Source organism: Mustela erminea, chromosome 10 (assembly GCF_009829155.1).
Source record: "Mustela erminea isolate mMusErm1 chromosome 10, mMusErm1.Pri, whole genome shotgun sequence".
In the NCBI taxonomy this organism is placed as follows: domain Eukaryota; kingdom Metazoa; phylum Chordata; class Mammalia; order Carnivora; family Mustelidae; genus Mustela; species Mustela erminea.
In genome coordinates, this window is record NC_045623.1 from 73,467,261 (window position 1) to 73,494,109 (window position 26,849).

Genomic DNA, 26,849 nt, shown 5'->3' on the forward strand with positions numbered 1-26,849 from the left:
TGTCCTTATTCCCATCTCAGCTTCTGAGAACCTTCCACACTCAACACAGGTCCTTCAGGAAGCCTAGCTAGAACAATCCAGTCCTTAGCCAGCCCTGTGAGCACTCTGTACCAGATCACCTTGTCTCGTGCTCTCTTCCCAAGGCCTATGGGCCTTGGGGGGGGGCAACAGCGCCACCTCCTGGCCAGAACTCCAGACTCCCTGCTGCCCGGTGCCCAGCCCTGGTCACTAAGAACAAAGACATAACATTAGGGTCCCTGCAGTCAAGGAGAGCCAGTGTCTTAAGAAAAGCAAACCTGCCCACAGAGGCCCACTACACAGGATAGACTGGGAAGAAACAGCTCACCTATTTCAGGACCTAGAGGAACGGGGGAAGGCCTTCTCAAGAAAGAGTGATCTGAGCAGGGCCTCAGAGGATTTAATGGCAGAGGAGCAGAAAGGAGAGGGAAGGAGCAGAGGGAAGGAGCAAAGAGAGAAGGGCAATGCCCAGCAAAGTAGGGTTTAGTCTAAGTGTGGGGGGAGTGGGGGAGGGGGAGGTGCTGGGGCCACAAGAAGCCAGTGTCTCTCCTGTGGGGGGCTGGGAACCAGGAGACTGACAAGGCCCAAGGCCCGAGTATGGCTCAACCCCCAGTGCTCTAACAATGACAGCCACAAAGTACAGAGACTAGAAACATTTCTTGATTGTTAGTGGGCTTCTGCCCAAGTCATACCCACTGCCTGCCACAAGGAGGGGTGTCAGAGCAGAGGGAGGGGACCAGAATGGGGAGCAAGGTCCAGACTCAGGGGGTCTGTGCTTCTTGTAGGGGGTTGGGGGAGGGGGACAGGGAATCCTCTGCCCCAAGCCAAATTTCTCCTCCCAGGGCAGCAGCTGTGCCCAGACAAGGCTGGGCGCAGACCAAGAGGGTCTCAGGTCCTCAGGAGCCAGACGGACGGGCAGGCCGAAGTCAGGATGGCTGCTTTTCAGGGGTCATCAGTCGCTCCACCTCCCGCATGAACCGCAGACACAACTCTTCCTGCCAGGGCAGAGCCACGCACTGCACGGCCACGGGCATCCCCACGCTTTTCTTCATGGCCTGCAGGGGACACAGGTACCGGGATGGAAGGCGATGGAGACAGGACTCCACCAGGGACCAGGGAGCACCCCAGCTGGAGAGGAGGGGCAGCACAGCAGAGTCAGGCCGCAGTCTTTCTGGGAACCGCCAGGGGGCGCCTGGCTGGCTCACTCAACTCAACTCACTCAACTCCTGATCTTGGAGTTGTGAGGTTGAGCCCCACATTGGGTGTAGAGCTTACTTAATGGGAAGGGGAGGGGAGGAGGGAGGAGGGGAGGGGAGGAGGGGAGAGAGGCAAGGACTGCACGTGCTTATGCTGCATCCCTCCCAGCAGCCAGAGTTGGGGTATGGGTGGGAGTCCAGGGGAAGGGGGTGCACAGGGGCTAGGCCAGGCCCCGTGGCCTCACCTTCTGTACCACATTGTCCCAGATATCCCCAAAGTAGCCCCTGTAATGTTCCATCTGGGCCTCGTCGTCTTCGGTCACCGAGGTGACAGGCACCACTCCCGCAGGGAAGTCCAGGCAGTTGTAGAGCAGAGTGTAGCTGACTGCACCTGAAAGGGACCACAGGGAGCTGGAGCCCTGCCCCCACCAAGTGAGACAGGCTATCTCCCAGAGCCCAGACTTAAATGAATGACAAAGCCCAGGGATCCAGATTCAGGGCAGTCTGGAGAGCCTGCTGAGTCCTGTCCTGTGCCTTTGCCCAGGAAGTTTCCGCACCTGGACCCTTGTTCCTATTTTTCCTGGCTTTTCTAAATCTCATCTGGACTTTAAACTGCACCTCCCCAAACCACAGGCTCTGGATCTCAAGATCTCCAACTTCAGCGTGCAGAGCTCCCAGATGACTCCCATCTCTCCAGCCAGTTGGACTGTGAGCTCCTCAAGGGCAGGGACCTCCTGGAGCGGTGCAACCCTCCCCAAGGCTCCGCTTGTACTTCCCAGCAGCCTGTTGGGCACTGGGCTGAATTCACAGAAGAGGAAAGGCAGGTGGGAGTGTCCGAGATGTGTGCTGGGGCAGCTGACCTCACCTGTGGCCTTGCCTGGGGCGTTCAGGTCCAGAGCAGGGCCCAGCATGGGAGTGAGCAGCACATCCAGGTCCAGCGCTCTCCACTGGGCAATCACAGAGTTGCGGAACACCTGGGAGGAGGCCAGCACACCAGGGGAAGCCCTCAGACCCAGCCCATTGCATGGACTCCTCAATGGAGGGACAGTGATGGGGCTGGCTGGGGGCCCAGCACCTGGCCCTTCTCTGGATTAAGCCACACTGGGATGGAGGTCCTCAGGGCATCTAGCACAGCTGCTTCCAGGAGGCCTCCACTGCTCTACCTCCCATGTGAACTGTAGACATCATTTTTCCTGCCAGAGCAGGGCCACTAGTTCTGGACAGTACTGGGGGTAGAGGGGGGAAGGGGGCAGTGAAGGGGGCATCCAGGACAGATGCTGCAGACTGGGCCAGCACCCAAGGATGAGCACCCAGGCGAGTGAGGACCAGAGAGCAGGGCCAGAACAGACCAGTCCGGGGAGTGGAAGGGGAAATGACAGACCACTCCAGGGGTCCAGAGGGAACCATGGCTAAGAGATCCCACTGGCAGGTGCCCTTTCCAATCCCACCCCATACCCTGCCTGACTCTAGTCAGTAGGGGGTCTGGCCTCACCTCGATCTCATGCTGCAGTTCCCAGAGCTTGCCAGCCGACCTGGGCAGAAGAAAGGAGGTCACTGGCCCTCAAGGTCACAGCCATGGGGAGTAGCAACATCAGACCCCTACTCTTAACACCACCTCCCAGATCTCACTCCTCCATGGACCGTTCTCAACTAGGAGAGCTCTGAGAGGAAGGTAGCACAGGAAAGAAGTTCAAATCCCTAAGTTCACATCCTGTGGAGAAAAACAGGCCCCACGAGGGATGTAGACTGTGTCACTTGATGACTTTACAGCAGAGCCAGGCCAGATCAGGCCCAATTCCCAATGACCCTTAGGATACCAGAGACCAGAGCTGTCAAAAGTCCTGAATGCCTGGCAGTGAGAGAAGGGGCAAGTCCTCAGTATGTCAGGGCCTAAAAATGAGGCCATTTATAGCCTGCTTTTCCCACCCGAGCCACTAAGGGGACAACAGGACCCAGTGTAGCTCAGCTCCTGTCAGACCTCTAAGAGCAGGTCTCTCACAGTTTCCTCAGTAGCCCCCTCTACCTTGGGCCTCCCCGATGCTTCCTTTCCTGGTCCTTACTACCCTCGTCTAGCCAGGTCTTCTCCTCTCCACCTGGTCTCTTTCTGTGATCTCCTTCAGGCCCCTCCTCTCTAGCTGGACCTAGACTCTGCGAAGACAAACATCAAGGTCCCATCTGAAAGCTACAGAGGTTGCCACCCTGGCTGGGCCACTTCTAGCCTCAGCACCCACTTCCCTTGGCTCTTCCCATCAGAAACCACTTAACCCCAAGTCAGGAGAAGAGGGGGGCAGGAACTAGGCACAGGAAATGTCCTTACCGGGGCTTCATGCTGTTAAGAAAAGCTGCCATCCTTGGGAGCTGCGAAGGACAAAACAGTGTCAGTGACTCAGTTCTGGGCTGAGAGTGGACAACAACCTTCTTCAGGCCAAGCCACCTGTGTCTCTTCCCTCTGTCCCTTCCCCCAGGTCCCAGGTCAGCCCCTCTTTCAGCATGTGACTGGCTGAAGATTGCAGGGCATGGGGAGAGAAGAGTCTGGGTGGGGGGTAGAGAGAAGAGGAGGCTGTGCTTGCCGCTAAGGCGAGAGGGGAAGAGCCCCAGAGGCTCCCTCCCAGCGCCCCCCAGCCCTCTGCTCCTGTGCCCTCACCAGAGGCTTCAGCAGGAAAGCCAGCAGTCCTTTCAACCACCTTGGTATCTTCAGAATGGGGATCAGGTCCCCCAGGCAGGGATCCACGAAATCACCTTTGCTGGGAGACAAAGGGTCCAGTCCAGCACTCCCTCCGGTCCTCCCTCCTGCCCTGCCCCTGCCCACAGCACCCCCAGCTCAATGTCATCTACTCTATGAAACCCCCACCTCCGCGAGACTCGTAACCGCTGGTCTCCAACCCCTTCATCTGCCTTCGTTCCTTTTTTTTTCTTTTTTTTTAAGATTTTCTTTTTTTTTCTTTAAGTAATCTCTACACCCAACATGGGATTCAAATTCACAACCCCGAGATCAAGAGTCCCATGTTGTATGGACTGAGCTAGCCAGGCACCCCTGTCTGCCTCCTTTTATTTATTTATTATTTATGTATTTTTAAAAATTAACATATAATGTATTATCTGTTTCAGGGGTATTTTTTATTTTTTAAAAAGATTGTATTTGTTTATTTGAGACAGAGAGTGCCCCTGGGGTGGGGGGCAGAGGCAGAGGGAGAAGCAAGCTCCCCATTGAGCAGGAAGCCTGACATGGGACTTGATCCCAGGACCCCAGGATCCTGACCTGAGCCGAAGGCAGACGCTTAACTGACTAAGCCACCCAGGTGCCCCCTACCTGCCTCCGTTTAGACATATGACTTGTTTCTGCTTATCATTTGGGACACCCGGACTCCACTCCATATCCCTGGAGCTTCTTGAGGCAGGACTCTGCATCTCCCTCCCTGGCTCACTCAGCTCAAAGTGATAAGGACTCCACGAGGGCAACATTTCCCCGGCCAGGACCTGACACTGAGGGCATTCCCTACTGATGCAGATGCGGGCCTAGAGAGACAAGTGGAGCCGTAATGACTCTTATTTCTGAGGCTGTCTCTAGCTCTAGAGCTTGGGGAAAGGTCTCAGGAGGCCGACCCTAGGGCTTTATCCCCAGAGCCAGAGTGAGGGGCAGCCCCTCGTGCTGAGGCCTGGACCCTACTCAGCCACAAGCAGAGGTCTCATCAGCTGAGCCCACATCAGCAGGAGGTAGTGTCACAGGTCTTTCTTGCACCTCTGTCAACCCTTAAGGACTGGAAGCTTCTAAATGGAACCAGCTTCTCTAATGAGCTCTGGGATGCCTGGCTGACTCAGTTGGTTAAGTGTCTGCCTTTGGCTCAGGTCGTGATCCCAGGGTCCTGGGATTGAGTCCCATATGGGGAGTCCTGTATGGGGCTCTTCTCCCTCTCCTTCTGCCTCTCCTCCTGCTTGTGATCTCTCTCTCTGTGTGTGTGTCAAACAAATAAATAAAATCTTTTTTTTTTTTTTTTTAAAGAGCTATAGGGGTGCCTGGGTGGCTCAGTGGGTTAAAGCCTCTGTCTTCAGCTCAGGTCATGATCTCAGGGTCCTGGGATCGAGCTCCGAATCAGGCTCTCTGCTCAGCGGGGAGCCTGCTTCCTCCTCTCTCTTTCTGCCTGCCTCTCTGCCTACTTGTGATCTCACTCTCTGTCAAATAAATAAATAAAATCTTTTTTAAAAAGGGCTATAAAAAAAATAAACATGAGCTCTGCAAAGTTCCTTAAAGTAGGTCTGATCCAACCCACCCACTCTACAGAAGAGAAAAGTACTCAAAAGACAGGCTTGGCTCAAGTCAGAGGAGCCTGAAGTCACAGCATGATGTGTAGACCTCTCTCTTCTTGCTTCACCCTTTGCTTATCTCTCAATCTTTCCCCAGTAGACAAGCAACTCCCCTGCCCACCCCCTTCTCCCAGTGAGTTTTCATCACTCGGGCTCTGCTCAGTTCAGCCTCCCCTCGAGCTGGTGCCTTTCTAAAGTCTCCCTGGCCAGGGATCTCCAGGCTCCACCTGCACAGTTAGAGGGGCAGTGAGGTCCCTGCCCAGAACACTCGGACCTTCTTTGTATTCAGTGGAGGCCTGGCCCCCATCTTCCACCAGAGCAGCCCATCCAGGGAGTAACAGGACCCAGCTGATCTCCCTGGGTCTACCCATGTCCTGACCCCACCCCAGAGCCCAAAGGCCAACATCACTCACAAGTTCTGCAGGAAGCTGTGGCCGCCATCACTGAATAGCCCACCGGTTGACAGGGTCTCCAGAGCATGGGGTATGTTGCTTGGCAGGAAGGGAACCAGCTGCAAGATTGAGCGGTATAAGGGCCCCTGAGAAACGCTTGACTCCCATGCCCCACCCCCCATGCTGCCCAGGCAGCCCTGAGGATGGGTTGGACCAGCCCTGCTGCCGAGGGAGCCCTCCCTAGAGCCACAAAGGCAGGTGTCCTGACCCATGCAAACTCCCTAAAAATTCACATCATGAGAGGAGTCAAGCTACCCATAAACTTGTCTCAGATGAACAGACGAAAACCACAAGCACACTGTCCTCAGATGGCAGGAACCCCTGGGCAGTGTGCACCACTGCTTGTGTTGGACGGGAGCTTCCCAGTGCGATGCTCCCTCATCCTCGGCACAGAGCTGAGCTCCCCAGCCATCACATAACCTCACACTTGTGATCAACCTTCTATCTGCGGGTCCTGCAGGGACATCGTTTCCATCCCAACCACAAAACCATCCCCTGGGTGATGGGTGAAAGGACACTAGGGACAGGTGACAGTCACGGGTACCAGGAACGTTTCCCTGAAGGAGGGGCCATACCAGGACTTCCGGGTCCCCACAGCCATACCGTGTGGCCAGCAGCCTCAAGGCTCTGCTTTGTCTCCAGCACGGCCCGCTTCATGGCCGGGGTGGGCATGGTATATTTGTCGGTCTCATAATACCCCACACGCAGTGGCCGAGAGCTTGTGTAGACCTGGACCAAAACCTCAGAATCAGAATCGTGTCAAGAGGGTGGCCCAGTTTAGGGCTCCCAGAGATCAGAGATGCTACTCAGTCCCAAACACAGCTGCAAGGTTGCAGCCCGGATCCCCAGAAAACCGGGTGCCAAAGAGGCTGCCCCTTTCTGCATCTGACCCTTTCACAAAACCGTTTCACAACGACTCTGCATTCTCACTGGCCATATGATGAAACTGAGGCTTCGGGTCTAGATAAGGAGATAGGCAAACGGGCTGGAGTTGGGCTGGGACTCACCCAAGTCCACCCAGCGCAGACTGACAATACTAAGTCCAGGACCCAGGTAACCTGTCTCCTGAGTCGAGGAGTCTACTGCCTGTTTCAGGATTGCAAGTCTTGGCTCCCGTGATAATTCTTTCCAGACCACATCACAAGGACCTCATTTCCTCCTTCCCTTCCTCTCAGGAAGGAATTTTTTTTGTTTTTTTGCTTTTTTCGGGTTTTTTTAAGATTATTTATTTACTTGACACAGAGACAGAGAGAGAGATCACAAGTAGGCGGAGGCAGGCAGAGAGAGAAGGGGAAGCAGGCTCCCCGCAGAGCAGAGAGCCTGATGCAGGGCTCTATCCCAGGACCCTGAGACCATGACCTGAGCTGAAGGCAGAGGCTTAACCCTCTGAGCCACCCAGGCGCCCCAGGAAGGGGTTCTTAAACCACTGAGTGGTTAGAATAACCTCTGCTAGGGAGGGGGAGCTCACCCCACCCAGCCCAGATTTTCTGCCTGCCAAGAAACACCCTAGTTCTCCTACAAATGGTTCTTGGGCTGAGAAGTGACTCCTATCTCTCAGGGTCAGCAGGTGAGGCTGAGGCCAGAAGCGAGGCATCTTTCCTCCAAGGAAGCCTCCCAGCCCAGCCTCAGAAGTCCTAGGGTTGCCATAGGTGGGCAAGGGCTCCATCTGGCGGCTCTCTGTGGAGCAGCAGCTGAGCCCAACTTCAGACCCTTGGAGGGTGCTTTTCAAGAGACAGAGCCTCCAAGACCTGCCCACAGTGCCTGGGGCTGCTCTCTGGGCTCCAGAGCACCAGCAATAGCCAAACTCTACCCCACACCCAACCCCACCCCCTGCTCACCTCCTCCCTGAAGGGCAGCGGGGGCACTGTGGGGTCCAGACGGAACATGTCTTCACACAGCAGTGCTCGAAGGCACAGTGCTAGGCTTTCCACATCTCGGGCCATGGGGCCGACTGAGATCTGCACTGTGAGGGCAGGGAGGGGAAGGAAGAAAGATCACCCTGCCCTAATGGGCTCTGGGGCTGGGTCCAAGCAAGGGCTGGGCCATGGCCCAGGAGTGTGAGCGGAGACAAGGAGGTAGGAACTCAGACCTAGACTAGCCTGGGAGCCAAACACTGCCCCCAGGAGAGGCAGGAGCAGAGGTGGATCAGGCAGACCCCCCCCTCCTCCAGGGCACTGAGGGAACCCCAGACCTCACCTGCTACCTGTCCATAGACACAGCCCTTCAGGCCACTTTTGCTGGATAAGAAACACAAGATGTCGGAAACAGGAAATGGTCACCCTCTGCCCAACCCCAAACCCACACAGCAGCTTAGAACTCTCACCACTTTGGAAACTAGAAACCAAGGCCAATGGCACTGACATTCCCTCCCAGCAAAACCCCAGCAAGGGACTCCCTGCCTGGGGCCTAAAGAGTTTGGAAGCTAGACTAAGACCACACAGCAAGAGACCCAGAAGCTCCTTCCACCCACCACCCACACCATACCTGATACGGTTCGCCGTGGGCTTGAGGCCACAGATGCCACAGAAGGAGGAGGGAAAGCGGATGCTGCCTCCAATGTCAGTGCCTAAGCCCAGTGGGGAGCCTCCAGCCCCAATAAGGGCCCCTTCACCCCCGGAGGAGCCTCCTGGGCTTTTGGAGGGCTTCCACGGATTCAAGGTCTGGCCAAAGAGGGGGTTACTGCAGTCATAGCTGGGGGAAGCAGGAACAGGTCAGCCCAGGTGCACTGGGGCCAGAGTCCCTGGCCCCGCCCATGCACGAGCCCACCTGAACATGGACTGAGGGACGTTGGTGTGCACAAAGGGCACGGCTCCTTGTAGCTTCAGGACCTGCACCACCACACTGTCACACTCTGCGGGCACGCTCTCGTTCAGACTCAAGCCCAGCGTGGAGTCATGGCCCTGGAGGGAGGGACCAGCACCAGAGGGCTGTGGCTGACAACTCAGGGGCCCTTCAGCGGCCCAGGACCCACTGCCACTGCCATCCTGCAGGCCAAGGCTAAGCCTTGGAGGGCCCCAGGTAAGCGAGGAGGCAAAGCCAGCTGACAGGGACAGGGGTGCAGGAGTGGGGTGGGGGTCAGAGCCAGACAGGAGGTGGGGCACACCTTGCAGCTGAAGCACTCCTTGAGGCTCACAGGAACGCCATAGAGCAGACCCCGCCGTGGGGCCTGGGACAGCTGAGTCTCACAGTCTGCCAGGTAGGTAGTCACACAGTTGGTTCCTTTGTTTACTTCCCAGGCCTGGAGGAGGGAGAAATGGACACAGGGCAGAGTGACTCTGGCTTTTGTTTTTAGCTGTGGTCAAATATACATTATATAAAATTGGCCTCTTTAAGTCTACACAGGGAAAGGGTGACCAGCAACAAAGCCCAGAGCCAGGAGCATGGAGAATAATTGAGAGCCCAGCACCCACCTCATCCGGGACATCTAGCCCCAGCGTCACCCTGGCAGCATCTGGCCTCAACCCCCAAGATGGAGAGAGCACCTCCAGGGCCAGGGCACAACCCAGGCACCCAAAGGAGCAACAAGCACTGGCCTCAGACACTCCCCAGAGGGGATGAGCTGGGAGGGAGATGACCTTTGACCTCTAAGCCATATCTGTCAGTGAAGCAGACAGGGGCAGGTCCCCACCTCAGGTCACACTGGGAGTCAGCACAGAGCACGGATAGACCCAGCTGCCAGCCTCCCAGAGGCCAGCAGTTTCTCTCCTGCCCTAGGCCTGGCCCACACCAGCCCCAGCTAAGCCTCCCCACCCCCGGAAACTCTTGAATCTGATAATCAAGTCACACGGAGCAACTGGCTGATACCTATCAGTTAAAGGAGTGGGAGCTTGCCTAAAAGGAAATGATACTGCTGTCCCTGTGAGACATCTGAGGAAAATGGGTGTGGGCTGCACTGCCACACCTCAGCCCGTGAGATCTGTGGGTGAAAAGGTAGGGCAGCCGCTTTTCAGGGACACTGAAAGAGGAGACACATTGGTCTGCTGAGCCTGCCTGTGTCCCCTCGGGGCATCCAGGGCAGGGGTCCAGGGTCCTCCCTCCATTGTCAGCCTCCCTCCCCCTCGCTCAGTAGCTGTCATTCACCCAGCTGTCACTCACGCCCATGGATCGGCTTAGTGGTCATACTCACTGCCACACACTCTGCTTCGAGAAACCACAAGCAAAGAATTCACAAAGCACAGAGAAACCACAAGCAAGGAACTCACAAAGCCCAACTCTTTCTTTCCTTCCCTTGGTTTCAAACAGATGCCTGGAACACTTACTACGTGAAAAGACAGAGGGCCCAGCACTAAGTATAAAGACAAGTAAGACAAGCTCTGTCCACAAGGGACCCATGTTGACCCAGAAAGAGGCCAAGGCAAGTGCAAAAACACCCAGAGAAATGTGTTAAAAAGTGAGCACTGAAGAGGGAACCCTAATTTGGGTTAGGAGGGGAGGAGGGTCAGATCCCTGAAAGAGGATCTCCTTCTCTGAGCCCCAAAGGTTCAGCTGGCAGTGCCTGTTGCCTCAGATGGGGCAAAGAAGAGGGAGAAGAGCCTTCCAGGTAAAGGGAGTCCCGCACAAGGCAGGGCTCCGCATGGCAACCTCTGGGTGCCAGGAAACCCCCGACAGTAGAGCTACTGAGGCCCACCCTCCAGAAGGCCTTGACCAGACAGGATGCTGGAGTCAGCAAGGAGCCGAAGAGCAGAGTTTGAAGAACTGGAAACCTGAGAGGGCATCCGGCCAGGAGGGAGATGGCTGCTGGCGGCATGGGGACCAGGGGTTGGACTGGAGAGAGCTATAGAAAGAGAACAGACCACACTTGGTGACCGATGGGGTGGAGGCGGGCGGGAGAGGGAAGTCTGGGCTGAACGCCAGGCTCTTAAGCTAAGACAACATGCTCTGTGTCGCCCCCACAGAAGCACACACACAGAGTCAGCGCTTCTCTCTCTTTCTCCTCTCTTTCTCTCTATTTCTCTCTCCCTCATGCAGCTCCTGGTAGCCCCTGGCACTGTCCCACCCTGGCCCTCAGAGAGACGACCTCCAGGCCAGGTTTTCCCCACAGCCTTTGCAGAGAGAGGGAGGATCCCTGGGGTCCAGACCTTACCTTTCCAACATAGGTGAAGAGTGCAGCCTCAGGGGACAGCTCCCCACTGTGTAACTTCTGCACCAGCTGGGTCAGGGGCAGGGCCAGCAAGGCCTCTGAGTCCAGGTCAGGGTTCTGAAAAGACACCCCAGGTAAGTAACCCCTCTCCACATATGCCCCAAGTGCTAACAGCAGACACATGTGGCCCAGTGCCCCTAAGTCCCCACACCTGGCAAAGCAGATGCTCACTGTCATGTGGGAATGTACGATAGACACGCCCACCTGCTGCTCTGACACCAGACATGTGGCCCAGCCTAGGCAGGTCCTTGCCACCTACAGACAATACAGATATATCTCTTCCAGAAGGTTATGGGAGAGGCTGCCCTGGGAAAGGCCACGCCCAGGCTGAAAAGTTATGTTATGAAAATGTTATAAAATCATTACAAACCCCCACCACTAACAACTGCCTATAGCCCCCATGCTGGTACACTCTGGGTGTTGATTAAATCTTGTTACCATTCCTATTGCACAGGTAAAGAAACCAAAGCCCTGAGAGGCTAAATGCGTCACCTAGGCCCATACAGGTAAACTACGGTTCTCTGCCCACTCAGCATAGCCCGTCTACTGGCTATCCACCTGCATCTAGCCACCTGCATCTAACCCCTGGCAGGGGAGGCAAAAAAAAAAAAAAAAAAAAAAGGAAGAAGAAAAAGAAGACACTATCCTGGGTGGTTGGGGCTATAGCTAGAGGTTATCCCTAAAGAGGGATTTTTTTTTTTCCCCTTCTTTCCAGATATGTATTAGGTGTCTGCTCTGTACCAAGCCCCAAACTAGGCCTGGGGATACAACTGAACAAAAAAGACAAGAAGTTCATGCTTTGGGAAGTGAGCAGGTAATGAAAAAGTAAACAAGAGTCTGAGTCAGTGAGAAATAACTTGAAGAAAATAAAACCCATTGTGGTGCGTGGGGTGGGGGTGCAGGTCACACAGGTACGTGCGGTGAGAGAAGAGCTCTCAGAAGGAGGGGGGACAATTTTTCAGACACATGACTGCCAGGCCTGGAAGGCTCCCAGAGTCTCTGAGGTCAGCCCCTGCCTGCAAACCCAGCTCGCTCCCTCCTCAATGGTACAGAGCCAGTTAGCAAAAACAGCTAGAGGAAGATCTCTGAATCACAGCCACCACTTCCCAGCCCCACTCCGGCCTGGGCTCTCCTCTTGCCAAATCCAAGAGATACTTGATTCTGTTCTTCACTCCATGTCTTCATCCACATGAGGGATTCAAACGTATTGAGACCACACACTGGCTCCCTTCGACTTCCTCTGGTTTTCTCCTGCTTCTCTGCTACTTCTGTCATCCCTTTATTCAGTCAGTCAACAGACATGTTCTGAGCACTTACTGTGTGCCAAGGACTAAGTTAAGGGTTATGCATTTGGAGGTAACCAAGACAGACAAGTCCCCGCTTTCAGAGAACCCACACTCAAGAAAAGAAACAAGTTAATAAATGATGGACAGCTCATGGGAAGTGCAAGAAGGCAAGTACACACTGCTGTGACGGACACAGCAGAGGACTGGCTCAGACGGGATGGTCAGGCCTGGCAGGTGACGTTTCTTTCGGCTGTGACCTGAAGGATGAGAAGGAGCCAGATGTGGGAAGAGACACTTTCCTCTTGTTTCCTCCCTGATGCTGGGAGAAGTGAATCCTCTTGTGGCTTCCAGTCAGGCTCTCCACCTACCCCATGGCCTCTGGACCCTCCATCCAGCCTGACCCAATCGAGCTGTGGTGTTCAGGGCCATTCCCATTGCCACCCACCCCTGGGTCCTTCCCCCGGAGCTCACTGCTCCCCCGCTTTCCACCGGCTCCTGCTCCGTGCACCCTTGCTCGGGGAAGGGCTGCCATCTCTCTAGGTGGTACATGAGGACAAAGGAGTCATCCCAGACCGCACTTTCTCCCTCCCACCCACAGCCAAATCCAGTCAGTCACTGTGCCCACTAAGTAGCTCTGGAACACGGCCACTTCTCCATCCTCTCTACCAAGACCCTTGCCAGTGACCAGCCTTTTTCTCTTCGCTCACAGAGGGGCCACCTAACTGCCTGCCTCGCCCAAGGCTTGCCCCACCCATCACCCTTCCTGCCAAGCCAAAGTGTAAAGCCAATCAGTCCTTGCCCCTACCCTGCAGGTCCCTGTCACAGCACAAGCCCAGGGCTTTGCCAAGAGGTGCTTTCAGGCACCGGTCAGACCCCTCCGCACCCCTGCCTGAGACATCGCCTACTCATGCCCTCCACAAGTCCTTGGCACCTGGGCCTTAACAGCAAGAACACTCTACCCCCAGCCTTCATTTGTTAAACAGATATATTACTTACTTGGGAGATATATATATATATATATATATATATATATATATATATAAATACAGGGTGCCACAAAGAAGAAAAAAAATGAATCTGTGATCTCTCCACACACACTTGATAATCCCTGGTGATATATTTCTTTTTTTTTTAATATTTCATTTATTTATTTGAGTGAGAGAGAGATAGAAAGCACAAGCAGAGGGAGCATCAGGCAGAGGGAGAAGCAGGCTCCCTGCCAAGGAAGTAGCCTGACAAGGGGCTCAATCCCAGGACCTCGGGATCATGACCTGAGCTGAAGGCAGACCTTCAACCGACTGAGCCACCCAGGTGTCCCCGCTGGTGATATATTTCTTAAAAGGAGACACAAAATGAAAAATGAACACTTCCCCCACCCACCCCGAGGACCACCCTGACCAGTCCCTCTACTGAAAAAGGAAACCAGAGTTAATGGTTTCTAACGAAAACTTAAAGAAAAAAAAAGTTTATGAAAAACCCACCATGTATGTGATTATTTATATATGTAGGCACAAAGGAGTCATGCTATATGCACAATACTTACTAACTACACCTTGCCTTGCTCACTTGATGACGGAAATAGCAAAATGGCTCTTTTTTTCCTGATTATATAAATGTGCTCACTGTAGAAAAGAATGCAGTATGGCAAAGAAAGTAAAAGCCAGCGAAGAGCTCCCCCCACACACACTAGGGTAATTACCACCAACAGTCTGGTCACCACCATTTCCCACCTTGCGACAAGACACCAAGAGCCCCTGTGTGCCTCAATTCGAAGCTGTCAGCAAGCTCTCTCCATTCTCAGTACAAATTTTAACTCTGTCCTTTGTTCTTGAATGCAGATGGCTGATGACACCGTTGCTAACGCTTGTTTTTTTTAAGTCTTCAGCTAATTATCAGGCAGCTGAGAGATTCCCTGTTTCACAAGACACCCAGGAAAGTCTGCGCCTCCAAGAGGCCAGTCCACAAACACGGGGGCAGTGACATTTGAAAGGAGAATGCAGAGATGTGTACAAATGAATTCTAACAGAGAACAGCAGACACCTGTAGCATTCTTTTTCCAGGATCGGATACTAGAGCTATCGCTGAACAGCTGCCCCCCACTAGCGGTTTTTCTCCTTGAGGTCCCTACTGCTCTAATTTCTGGGATCCTCCGTGGTCCTCCACGTCTTTTTTCTTTTTCCCTCATGGTTTTTATCATGTCTGTTCTATTTCAAGATATCTTTTCCCTTTGGTTACGGAGGCCACGGATCCTGGTCTCAACGAATAATTCATCTATGAATCATTTCCCTTTAAAGTTAGGTTCGAGTGGGGCTTGGAGAAGCCCAGGAGATGGAACTACAGGTCAGATCCAATGGAAAGACGTGGTGCTTGTTAAGACCAGTGGGGTTCTGACAAAACGGGTTGTAAGTGATGAGGGCAAAAGGCACAGAGGCGTGAGCCAGTGCTCTGGTATGTCTCTCCCAGCCATCATATTCCATGGGTGCTAGTCCCTCTCTTCGGCCTAGAAAGGATATTAAAACTCATTCAGGGGGCAGGGTGAGTGGGAAAAGGTGGCCAAAGGGTTGTTACAGATTAAGCCTCACAGGGTCAACACAGAGTTACCAGAAACAGGCCTTACTGTGGAGTTGCTCAAGGTCGAGAGAGGTGAATCGTTTTGTGATGACTTAGGAGAAGCTTAGGATTCCCTCTCCTCCAGCGATGCCTGGGAACCCTGGAGGCATCCGGGCTCCCAGGGAACTTCAAGCTTCGAGTCAGCCAAGCTTTATCAGCCGTCCATCAGGCCAGACCTGTACTACCAGCTCCTGTAATCCCCCCAGGGCCTGCCCAGGGCCCTGCTGAACTTCCTGTCCCTTGCTATTTGGGGCAGGGCTGAAAAAGCCCCAAAAGAAAGGCTGCTGAGACAGCCTCAAATCCCACATCCCCATCATCCAGTGACTCCAGAGCCAAGCAGAAAGGCATCCGGGCGCAGGAAGGAGAAAGGAGCTAGACCCAAAGTCCCAAGGGACTGAGTTCAGCTAAACCACCTCCCTCTTAACTGCCCTCAGTGCCTTCAGAGCTACTGTCATCAAGACCCCATGCCTTTGGGGCACCTGGGTGGCTCAGTGGATTAAAGCCTCTGCCTTCGGCTGGGTCATGAACCCAGGGTCCTGGGATCGAGCCCCACATCGGGCTCTCTGCTCAACAGGGAGCCTGCTTTCCTTCCTCTCTCTCTGCCCACCTCTCTGCCTAATCGTGATCTCTCTGTCAAATAAATAAATAAATAAAATATTAAAAAAAAAAAAAAGATCCCATCCCTTTGAGAATTGTTCACACCAGTGAAACTACTGAGACACTGCTATCTCCCCCACAGTCACTGGAAAATCAAAAGGTAAATTTCACTGTTTACCTGCCTGGAAAAGCCAAGCATTGGTGTTCTGAGGCCAGGCTTTCTTGCCCCAGGAAGGGTGCAAAAACAGCATTTTCTATTTCAGAGCCAAATCTTCTAACACTGGAAGGTTTTGTTCTTAAAAATAATGAAGGGCAGGGGTGCCTGGGTGGCTCAGTGGGTTAGAGCCTCTGCCTTCGGCTCAGGTCAGGATCTCAAAGGTCCTGGGATCGAGTCCCGCATCGGGCTCTCTGCTCAGCGGGGAGCCTGCTTCCCTCTTTCTCTGCCTGCCTCTCTGTCTACTTGTGATCTCTCTCTGTGTCAAATAAATAAATAAATAAATAATCTTTTAAAAATAATAATAAAATAAAATAAAATAAAAAATGAAGGGCAGCTGCTCCAGAGGGAAACTGTAGATGCTGGCGTCTGGAGCTGAAGTGAAGGAAGGCGCATCCTTCTACCACCTCACTCTCCTGCTAGCAGGTGGGTTTCTTGTGACAAGGAGGCAAGTTCAGCAGGTGGGAACCGTGGGCTGATCCCTGAAGCTGCCCCCACACAGTTCTTGCTAGGAGAACCGGCTGGCAGCATTCTGGCTTTTGTTGCAGAACGGGGGTCTGGGGAGCATCGGAGGGTACCAGGCCGAGCCGGGCAGCACTGCAAGGATCCATGGGTGCTAGTCCCTCTCTTGGGCACCGTAGAGTTCAGCCAGAAGAGGAGGACTAGACAGTGAAGCACTTGGGCTCAGTTAGGGTCAGTGGCCTGTCTGGGCTGAAGCTCTAAGAACTGACTGATGGCTTTTCAGCCAGCTTGATGAATAGAGGCTGGAACCAGATACATATTTATATCAGCAAATAAATAAATATGACATATCCTGGCCCGGGAGCAGTATGGAGTAAATTCATACCAGCTAAAACCTCACTGTGATCAAGGCTGCGCCCTGGGCCTGGCATCCTTTTTTTTCCTTTTCTTTTTTTTTTTTTTTTTTAAGATTTTATTTGTTTATTTGACACAGAGAGAGAAGCAATACAAGCAGGGGGAGTGGGAGAGGGAGACGCAGGCTTCTCGCTAAGCAGGGAGCCCGATGTTGGGCTCAATCGGGGCTTGATCCCAGGACTCTGAGATCATGACCTGAGCTGAAGGCAGATGCTTAATGACTGAGCCACCCAGGTGACCCTGAGCCTGGCATCCCAAGGCCCAGTCTCCCTACCTATTATCCCCCACCCCCATTCTCCCAGGCTGGAATGAGCCTAGAGAGTCCCACTGGGTGTCTAGGTTCTAGTTCCAGCTCTGCCCCAACTCTAAAATCACTTGCCGCAGCAGAGCATCTGCTAAGTGCAATTTTCTATGACTCTATCCTCCTGATTCCTATTGTGTCCCCAGTCACCTGGAATGCTTTCCCACCTGTCAGATCTGAATCCTCTCAAACACAAACCCTCACAAATGATCGTGGCAAGTTTTTCCTCTCTCCGTACATAAGAACATCTCTTGGAACTTATCATTTTGACTTCTACCTGGGTCCTGTGCCTCAAACACCTGGAGAGAAAGTCCCCTCCTCTAGCCCCTCCCTGGGGCCTAAACACACACTGAGCTGATCCGGAAGGAGAAAAGCTTGTTGACAGATCATCCAGGGAAGGGCTAGAATTACACCAGCTCAAGGAAAGGGGCCTATCAGGGGTTAGAACAACACCTGGGCGGCAGGAGCTGGGGAAACTGTTCCAGCCTGGTCCCCTTTGCACTTAGGCAAGTCCTTCCCTGGCTGGCTTTCAGGATCATCATGCACAATTAACCACTTCGAACTGTGAGTGCTCCACATTTCCTTGGCCATCACTCTCTGATTCCCAAGTCTTTCTGTTGTTTTTGTTTTTGTTGTTAAGATTTTATGTATTTGACAGGGTGGGGGGACACAAGCAGGGGGAGTGGGAGAGGGAGAAGCAGGCTTCCCCCTGAGCAACGAGCCCCGATGTGGGGGCCCAAGCGGGGGCTCAATCCCAGGATCCTGGGATCATGACCTGAGCCGAAGACAGACCCTTAACGACTGAGTCACCCAGGCGTCCCATGATTCTGAAGTCCTAAACCCGAGCATCCTAATGGTTCTCAGGCTTGCATTTTAGTGTCCCAACAATCTTGAGATTCTTTGGCACTGAGCAAAGCTCCTCTTTGACTCAGTGCAGCGATGTCCTTTCATGACCTGCCCTGTCCCTTTCGTTTTCCTGACTCTCCCCACGGCTGGCTCTACCTGACTCGGAAAGAGTACGGAATGCATTAGGGCGTGGAGGGGTTCCGAAAGTAAAACCTGCGCTGCTCGCCACCTGCTCCCCCGCCCCGCGCCAGTGCGCCTGAAAATGCGGCTAGGGATACCCCCGCCCTGTGCCTCCCCCCACACACCGGACTCGAGCGGTCACCTGAAGGCGGAAGCGCTGAGCCGCCTTATCCATGGTCTCCAGGGCTGCCTGCTGCCTCTGTCGCGCCCGGGCCGCCGCGCGCCGCGCGGGCCGGCGGCTTGACCAGCGCAGGGCCACAGCCGCTGCCACGAAGCAGCAGGCCAGGGCAGCCCCGGAGGCGCCAGACAGCGCGGCCCACAGTTCGTCCAGTACCATGATCTCCTGCGGCCGACCGATGCCAGGAGCGAGAGACGAGGAATCAGCACGCGCGCGTGCCGCCTCAAAACCCGGCCTGGATCTGCCCAGGATCCCGCGCCCGCCTGCGCGGAAGGGGCGGGAGGAGCGCAGCGCTGCCGCCAGCCCGCGGGGAAGCGCGCTGTTGCTTGGCAGCGGGCCGAGGCCGCACGCGCGCAACGGTCAAGGGCAAGCTCGCACCCAGCCGAGAGGGGCGGGAGGGCCAACCGCTTCCCCCAGCTGCCCCACGACCCCAGCTCCCGAAGACGTGACTAGCCGGAGCCCCCCGCGGCAAAGGACTGCCAAGAGGACAGGGAGCAGCGATCGACTGATGGGGTTCGCTGACCTGATTAATCCCTGCAAACAATTCAGAAGCATCTTTCCAGGAGACCTTCCCCGGGTGCCCACCTCTCCCATGCTCGGGGCTCCCAGGAGCACCAGGAGGGAGGGGCCCAGGAAGTCCCGTGGGGAGCCCACCTGCTGTCCCTTCCGTTTTCCCAACCCTGGAACCCTATCTCTCTCTCCCAGGGCTCTTCATGTCCAGACTACCCATCACTTGTTTTGCCCAGCCACCTCCTGCAGACTGGCTTTCCCAGAGTCACCCTTCTCCAGTCATGGGCCCTCCTGGATTATACATCCAGAGAGCAGTGAGAGGACTCCCGACCAGGAGTCTGGGGACCCAGCACTCTTCATTGGGCGGGGTCGGGTGGGGTGGGGTGGGGTGGGGGTGGGGGGTGGGAGTGTTACATACACAAACAAAATACTCCCACCCAGGCATGTCTCATAAGACTTTATGTTTATGCGCTTTATCTCGTCCTCCCACCGACCTACGAGGAAGGCGTTTTTATTACCCTTATTTTATAGCTGAGGTAACTGAAGACAAGAGGGGTTCAATGACTTCTGTGGGCCACACACGTGGCTGAGTGGGGACTGAAAACTCAGCTCCAGTCTCAAACTATTGCTCTTAACCATCATGCTTTACCACCCTTACTGCTCCTGGAAGAGAAACTCTGTGGGGTGCGGGGTGGGAATGTGCTTTGTGGCTGGAAATGCTGTCTGCTGGTTAAATGCTCTGCTGGTACTCCAGTTCTAGGTTTACTTCTCTGAATCTGTGCCTTAACGTGTAAAAGGGGGATGGTGAAAATGCCTACCTCACAGGATTGTGAGCAGTATACGAGGTCCTTTAGGATAGGCTCCTGGAACATAGTAGGCCCTCCTACTTTATTGACCGAATGAAAGGCCCGCCTGTGAAGAGCCTAAAAACTATCAGTGGGGTGCCTGGATGGCTCAGCGGTGAATCTGCTGATTCCTGATTTTGGCTCAGGTGGGGATCTCACTGTTGGAGGGGATGAGCCCCACCACCACTGCCACACTCAGCTCGGAGTCTACTTGAGATTCTCTTCCTCTCCCTCTGCTCCTCTCCTCCCTCTCTCTCTAAGATAAATAATAAAATAAATGTTTAAAAATAAATAAAACTTGGGGCACCTGGGTGGCTCCGTGGGTTAAAGCCTCTGCCTTCAGCTCAGGTCATGATCCCAGGGTCCTGGGCTCCAACCGGAGGTCAGGCTCTCTGCTCAGCAGGGAGCCTGCTTCCCCCTCTCCTTCTGCCTGCCTTTCTGCCTACTTGTGATCTCTGTCTGTCAAATAAATAAATAAAATCTTTTTTAAAATAAATAAAACTATCAGTTATTTTAACAGCAAAATGGTTTATTCCAGAATAGCAGAGAGTTGCAACTCCTGACAACCTAGTCAGGCCAAAAGCCACAGGCAAGTCCAGGGAACAAGGGAGAGGACAGCTCTTTTACAGGGAGAAGGGGGAAATTAGGCAGCGCTATTAGAAACAAAAAGTCCATTAATTTGAAGTATAGTGGCTTTTCATTGGCTGAGTTGTGATATTCTCTCATTGGCTGAGGTGTTGCTGGGGGAGGAGAAAACCTTTTTTTCCTCCAGCTGTGTATTGAAATAGTGTGAATTGGTAAGGTATGTCACTTCTGGTTGGGTCTGCCATTGAGGAGAGAGAAGGTATGAGAGCTCTTCCCTCTGGCCTGGTGATTCCACTTTAAATGAGATTTCCTGGGGCACCTGGCTGGCTCAGTCACTAGAGCATCCAACTCTTGATCTTGCGGTGGTGAGTTTGAGCCCCATATTGGGGTGTAGAGTTTCCTTTAAAAATATAATAACAAAAAATGAAGCTTCCTTTTATGAGTTTTCACACATGCATTGGAAGAATCTGGACCTCGGGGTCCAGTAAGTTGCTGTCAGGCTCTTGAGTGTATTCTGGAGGGGTCCAAAGCCTTGTGTTTCTAAGTCTTCAACCCCAGTTGAATGCTGCTGAGTTCCTACTCAGCACTCATAGCCCTTTGTAAGTTTGCCTAGGAAAGCTGACAATGCAGGATGATGGAAACCCCAATCTGAAGTAGGTCTTGCAAGGTCATCCCACCCCATTTCCTGATAGAATAAAGGGATTATAGCCCTCAACCCTTCAATTTCTGGGTGACCTGAGGTGACTCAATTTCCCCCCAACCTTTTTTAAAAGATTGTATTTATTTATTTGTCAGATAGAGCACAAGCACGGGGAGTGGCAGACAGAGGAAGGAGCAGGCTGAGCAGGACCCTGGGATCCTGGGACCCTGGGATCACAACCTAAGCCTAAGGCAGACGTTTAAGCAACTGAGCCACCCAGGTGTCCCTCAGATTTCCCTTTTGCAAAATAAGCATTCTTCCTGACACACACTCCCTCTCAAGAAAGAGAAACTAAGATTATAGTTATGGGGACACTTTGGCCATTCTAAGGCTTAATCACCCAAATTTGTAACCTGCTGTGAGTTGGGCAACAATTTGTTAATTTAGGAACACTGTTCACAAAATATTCACTTGTATTTCTTGGCTATGATGATGTCTGCTCAGTAGTAGCTTCCTGGAGGCATATTAAACAGGATTTAATTTATAAAACAGATCTATCTGGGTGGCGTCTGGAAGCCAGGGCAGCAAGTCCTGGACCAATTCTAATGTGCAGGTCATGGAGGGGGGCCACTTCATTCCTCTGAGAGAGGATCCCTTCACCTTCTGACATTCTGTGATTTCATTCAGCAGGCTGCCACTGACCCCTGCTACTATTTGATAGGCCTCTTGCTGTGAGCTGGGGAAACTGAGGCAAGTACCAAACTTCAGATCTGGCCTTGTCGAGCTCAAGGTCTGGTTGGGAAGGAAAAAACATGCATAGATCAAGAGACAAAAGAGATCCTTTGGTGGAAATGCAGAGATCATACTTCAGAAACCCAGAGAGCCTTTGGATCCTGGGCCCTTGGGCTTGGGGCAGCAGATAGTACAGATGTATAAAGCTTGGCTCTGAGGTTAAAGTGCTGGCAACCCATCCCTGTTGCGTAACAGTGTCTGTTTCCTTACCAGGAAAAGGAGGACAATAATGGCTCTCCCCCTCCCCCAGTTCGCTAGTACTATTATAAGAATCAAATGAGTTAATGCACCTAATACAGACAGAATAGGACCCAACATACAGTAAGGATTCCATGTATCTTGATCATTATATTATTATTATTACTTATTATTAAAAAAAAAAAAATAGAGACCCACAAAGAGGGGTTTTCTAGCCTGAGGAGCTCAAGCTCAGGAACCTGACTGCCTGAGTTCAAATCTGAAGTTTGCTACTTGCTTACAAAGTAATTTACAAATTACTTACAAGTAACCTTGAATAAGTCACTTTAGCCTCTTGTGCCTCAGTTTCTTTATCTGGAAAATGGGGGATAATGCCAGCAACTACCTCACAGAATTGGGAAGATTAAGTGAGTTAAATCAAGGGAAGAGGTTAGAATAGCACCCTGCCCTTTGTCAGAGCTCAATAAACATCAGCTCATGAGTAAGCAGGAATGTGATGCAATCTTACCAGTGTTTGGGGAAGGTAACTTGGAAGAGGAGTGGGAGCAGAGGCCATAGAATGGAAGAGCAGGCAGATCCGAGGATGGGGGTGGGGTGGGGTAGATTTCCAGGGCTCTGCCTCTGTTATCCAAAAAGCATCTGTCAATACCATACCATTCTGGGAGTCACACAGCAGGGGGTATGGTGTCAGGTGAGTTGCTCTTACGGACAGCCCCTCAGGCAGGTGCTGGTGGGTTCCCTGAGCAGGTTTGGGGGTCCTCCATTAGTTGGTCACCTTCAGTAAGTCATCCTTGTGTGTCCTCAGTTGTGGGGAAGACTGGTAATACCCTGCCAAGTCCCCTTGGAGGTGGGAGCAGGGTTGCAAGAAGGGGAAGGAGAGCTTGCAGAAGGGAAGGGAGATTCTCAGATTCCAGAGGCTTTAAAGTCTCTCTTTGTTCTGAGGGTGAGAACACAGATTGTGCCCCGGCTGCCAGTAACTGCTCAGCTTCTGCATTTCCTTTCACGTAGGTGAGACTTTTTTCAGTCCCGAAGAGGAGAGCCGGAGAGGGACACAGCCCTACTTCAAGGAACTTACCATCCCCCCACCAGGTGATGTGGGACACCACGCTCAGAAGCACTAATTGTGGGGCGCTTTATCATTTCCCAAGCACTGTCAAGCCTTTGACCTCAGCTGTCTGAGCCTCCTTAGCACCTTAAAGGCCCTCACTACCCCAACACTGTGCTCTGAGTTAGGGGAGTCTATCTCCTGCAGTAAGTGGATTACATAAATGATCTCAAGACTCCACCCATTTCTGGATCTGTGCTTTTTGCAGAATCACTTCGTAGCTCCTCCCTTCAGGAGGTGGAATCTATTTCCTCACCCTTGGAAACCTGGGTGTGGCTTGCTTTAACTAATAGAAAGTGTGTGCAAGGAATGTTGTCCTAATTCTGAGCTGAGGCTGCAAGGAAAGGCTTCCCTTTCCTGAAACCCTACCACTACCATGAGAACAAGTCACAAGCTAGATTGCCAGATGATGAGACCACATGTGATGGAACCTACTCGCCCAGTCGTCCCTGCTCAGGCCCTTACACAACGGAGGGTACCCTGCCAAGATAACCAGAGCCACTTGCGAGCTGATACATGAGTGAGCCTAGCCGAGCCCAGCCCCCAGGTAGACTCAGAGAATAAAAAATAGTGTTGAAACCACTAATTTTGAGGTGAATCTGTCACAAAGCAACAGCTAATGGATCTACCTCCTGATTCCTATTGCCCACATGAATAACCGAGGACCACAGACAACTAGCGACTTGCTCAGTGCTACATAGCCAGCGCAGGGAGCTGGGGGCAAGGGGATAACCTTTAGGCAAACCTGGATCTTTGAGAACTGCTGCCTCTGGAATATGGACACAGACATTAGACTTATTAAAAGTTCCTTTTGGTTAGCTTGGAAACACATCAACCTCATCTCCCCTTAAATTTGTTTTTCTTAACCCGCTTGGACATTCACACAATGCTACGCTCTCTCTCCTAAAAGTATTTGAAACCGTGGGGTAAGTTTCCTCGCCATTCTGTCCCTGAGTTGCCTTATCTGTAACCTGGGGATACTGCACTACCTCATTGGTTATGAGAATTAAATGAGTTAATATTAGGAAAGTGTCTAAAACAGGGCCCAACATCTAGCAAAGGTTGTAGAAGATAAAATAATAAAACGTGACTAGAAATAAGCCATAGCAGTAGCAATTTTACTAGGGGCAACATTTTTATTTTGATCGTGAAAGCTGCATGTTTTTCACTTGGATCTGGTGACATCAGTATGAGCGTTGAGTCAGCTCCTGTGCCATAAGCTCTTCTCTCCAAGATGGCGTGGGAGACAACACCTCGTGGGTGGCAAACCAGTTTCTGAAAGCCAGACATGCAGAAAAGCACATGCCTCCCTTCCTGAGAAGCACTGGTAGTTAGGCCATTATCACACATTTACCTCTTATCTCACGGACAGCATATTCTTGGTAGGTTGCATGTAGATAAAATCCTATCATAAATTTGTGTTAGAGCTCAACTGGGGACTCATTTTGCAAAGTGAAGAGGGCTTTTGTAAAGCAGATCAGTATCCCTTTGAGGGACATTCAAAATTTGGACCAGAGATGGGTCGAATTTCTTTGTGTCTAAAACAAATCTGCCACCCAGGGTTCCCTCAGGGGACTCTGGTCCTTCTCTCTTTCCAGCATCCCCCCCATAAGTTCCAGGGCTGCCTGTTGATGAGCCACAGTACAACCCCAAGAGTCCTCCTCTCACTTGGCTTCTTGCCCTTGGCTCTCCAGGGCTGGGACCTGTGCGATTCCTGGCTCCACCGAGGACGTGAATCCCCTTGAAACCAGCAGGGGCAGAGCTGTTGCCTATGGGGACTCTGATGTCAACCCTGCTGGCAGTCTGGACATGCAGCCATGAAGCCCTCTGGCTTCTTCCCTAGTAGGCAACCACCTGCTTAGAATTTCCGTCACCAAAAGGGACATCTAGGACAGCCCACGGTTCTAGCAGATGCCCACATTTGGTTCTGTGGGTTGGGTGAACATACAGAGAGGGTTAAAACTCAGTAGCTGATGATTCTGGCAAGCTGATGGAATGAGCATGAGTATGAAGAAAGGTTAACTTCTCAGCCTTCCTCAAACACTTGGCCCCAGTGTCATCCTCTCCTTTGAACACACTATTCCCTTGACCTCTAATGCCCAGTGTTCCTCAGTACTCTTCTTCCAACTGCCCCTACTCTGCAACACACAATGCCTGGTTAACTTCTATTCATCCTTTAAGACCCATTTCAGAGGTCTCGGTTCCACATGGCAGATAAAGCACACAATTACCTTCTCCATTAAAATAACAGAAAAAAAAAAAAACTTTTTAAAAGAAAAATAGGTTTTTATTGGCAAACTGGAAAAAAAGTAAAATTCTTAGAATATCAAAAGCAGGTGATATCAAACTGAATAAAAGGGAGAAACAGTTCAAGATACCAGGGGGAGCCCAGGTCTTCTCCTGGGGAGCTCTGGGGGAAGATCCAAACAGGAATGGGCCATGAGGACAGTCATGGGAATACAGACAGCACTGCTTGGAACTGTGGAGACTTTGGGGTCTATCCTTGCCATCCTCAATAAATAATAGTCCAGGTTCAAGTCTGGAAAAATACTCTGGAAATAAAGTGCCCCAATCTGGGAAGGGCAACCACTAAAGGCATCAGGGCTTGAAAGGAACAGAACAGAAAGGAGCTGAGTGACTCTGGTCCACTAGAACAGACAAAGAGCGGGGGATGGGGGGAGAGAAATGGACATTGATATTGTAGGAATCCCAAATTACCTGCCCACTTCCTGGTCACACTCCCTCTCCTGACCAGTCAGCCCTCAGGATCAGGGGAAAGGATTCCTGGGAGGCCATCTGACTCCACTTCCTAGGAAACACACACCACCAGCACCTTTACTAAGTTTTGTTCATTGTTCCATCCTGTACCCTCAGATACAGATGACTGAGTTCCTCACGTTCCTCAGTTTCCAGTACATAATCATCATGGATCCATCCAAGTCCCTCTCATATTTTATCTGCCCATTCTTTTATCTTTGCTCCCCAATCTTATCCTCCCCCAGCCCACCCAGTCACCCACTGATCTGCTGCCTGTCACTACACATTGGGGTACTTCTGGTATCTTCTATTCTAATCTCTTTCACTAAAAATGAGGAGCTGGTCTGTGCCTGCTGCAGGATAGGCTGAGATCTACTTCAGTCACAACACAAATTCTCAGTGGCTTCACACAACCCCAGCTGTTTTTCACTCTCACCACATGCCTCATGCAGGTCCATGGGGGCTCCACTTAACACAGTCTGATACCCAAGCTGATGCAGCTTCCATCTCAACCAATGTTCCCGTGGTGGGAAGGACATGGCAAATCTGAGGCTCGCGCTCAAAGGTTCCATCCAGAAATGTGGAAGAAAAATACCGTTTCTGCTAATATTTTATAAAACAAGTCACATGGCCGTGCCTAACCGCACAGGGAATGTGGAAGGCAGCTCTGCTGAGGACCCAGGCAGATGAGTAACTAGGTGTCTGTGAAAAGTCCTACTGTCCTCCATACCCACAGAATGGATTTCATAGCCACTGATGAATCATGGTTGTGAACCACAGCTCAGAAAACACTAGCTTGGGGGCACCTGGCTGGCTCAGTCCATGGCGTGTGTGACTGTGGAATTCCTTGCGGAATACAAGGTTAGAGAAGCAGACAGAAGCCAACTGTACCAGGAGCCCTATGTTGGGTGTAAAGATTACTTAAAAATAAAATCTAGGCAAGGGACACCTGGGTGGCTCAGTCGGGTAAGCATCTGCCTTTGGCTCAGGTCATGATCCCAGGGTTCTGGGATCAAGCCCCACATCTGGCTCCTTGCTCAGCGGGGAGCCTGGTTCTCCCTCTTCCTCTCCTGCTCCCCTTGCTTGTGCTCTCTCGCTTTGTCAAGTTAATAAATAAAACCTACATAAATAAATAAAATCTGGGATGGGGGAGGGGGAGAAAACACTAAAGATTTCTTGGGGCGCCTGGGTGGCTCAGTGGGTTAAGCTGCTGTCTTCGGC

General features: G+C 52.4%; 1 protein-coding gene across 1 annotated transcript; it reads right to left on the reverse strand.

Annotated features, from left to right (window-relative positions):
• Positions 1–656: 656 nt before the first annotated feature.
• Positions 657–18,355, reverse strand: LOC116567973 (fatty-acid amide hydrolase 1). Its single transcript, XM_032303375.1, has 15 exons — positions 18,161–18,355; positions 11,052–11,165; positions 9,072–9,206; positions 8,735–8,868; positions 8,453–8,659; positions 8,165–8,205; positions 7,807–7,931; positions 6,572–6,697; positions 5,930–6,027; positions 3,859–3,958; positions 3,532–3,572; positions 2,707–2,746; positions 2,080–2,188; positions 1,460–1,605; positions 657–1,073 (listed from the first exon to the last, which is right to left on the reverse strand). The coding sequence occupies exons 1-15, from the start codon at positions 18,353–18,355 to the stop codon at positions 945–947; spliced, it is 1,740 nt and encodes a 579-aa protein (XP_032159266.1). The 3' UTR covers positions 657–944.
• Between the last annotated feature and the right edge of the window lie 8,494 nt (positions 18,356–26,849).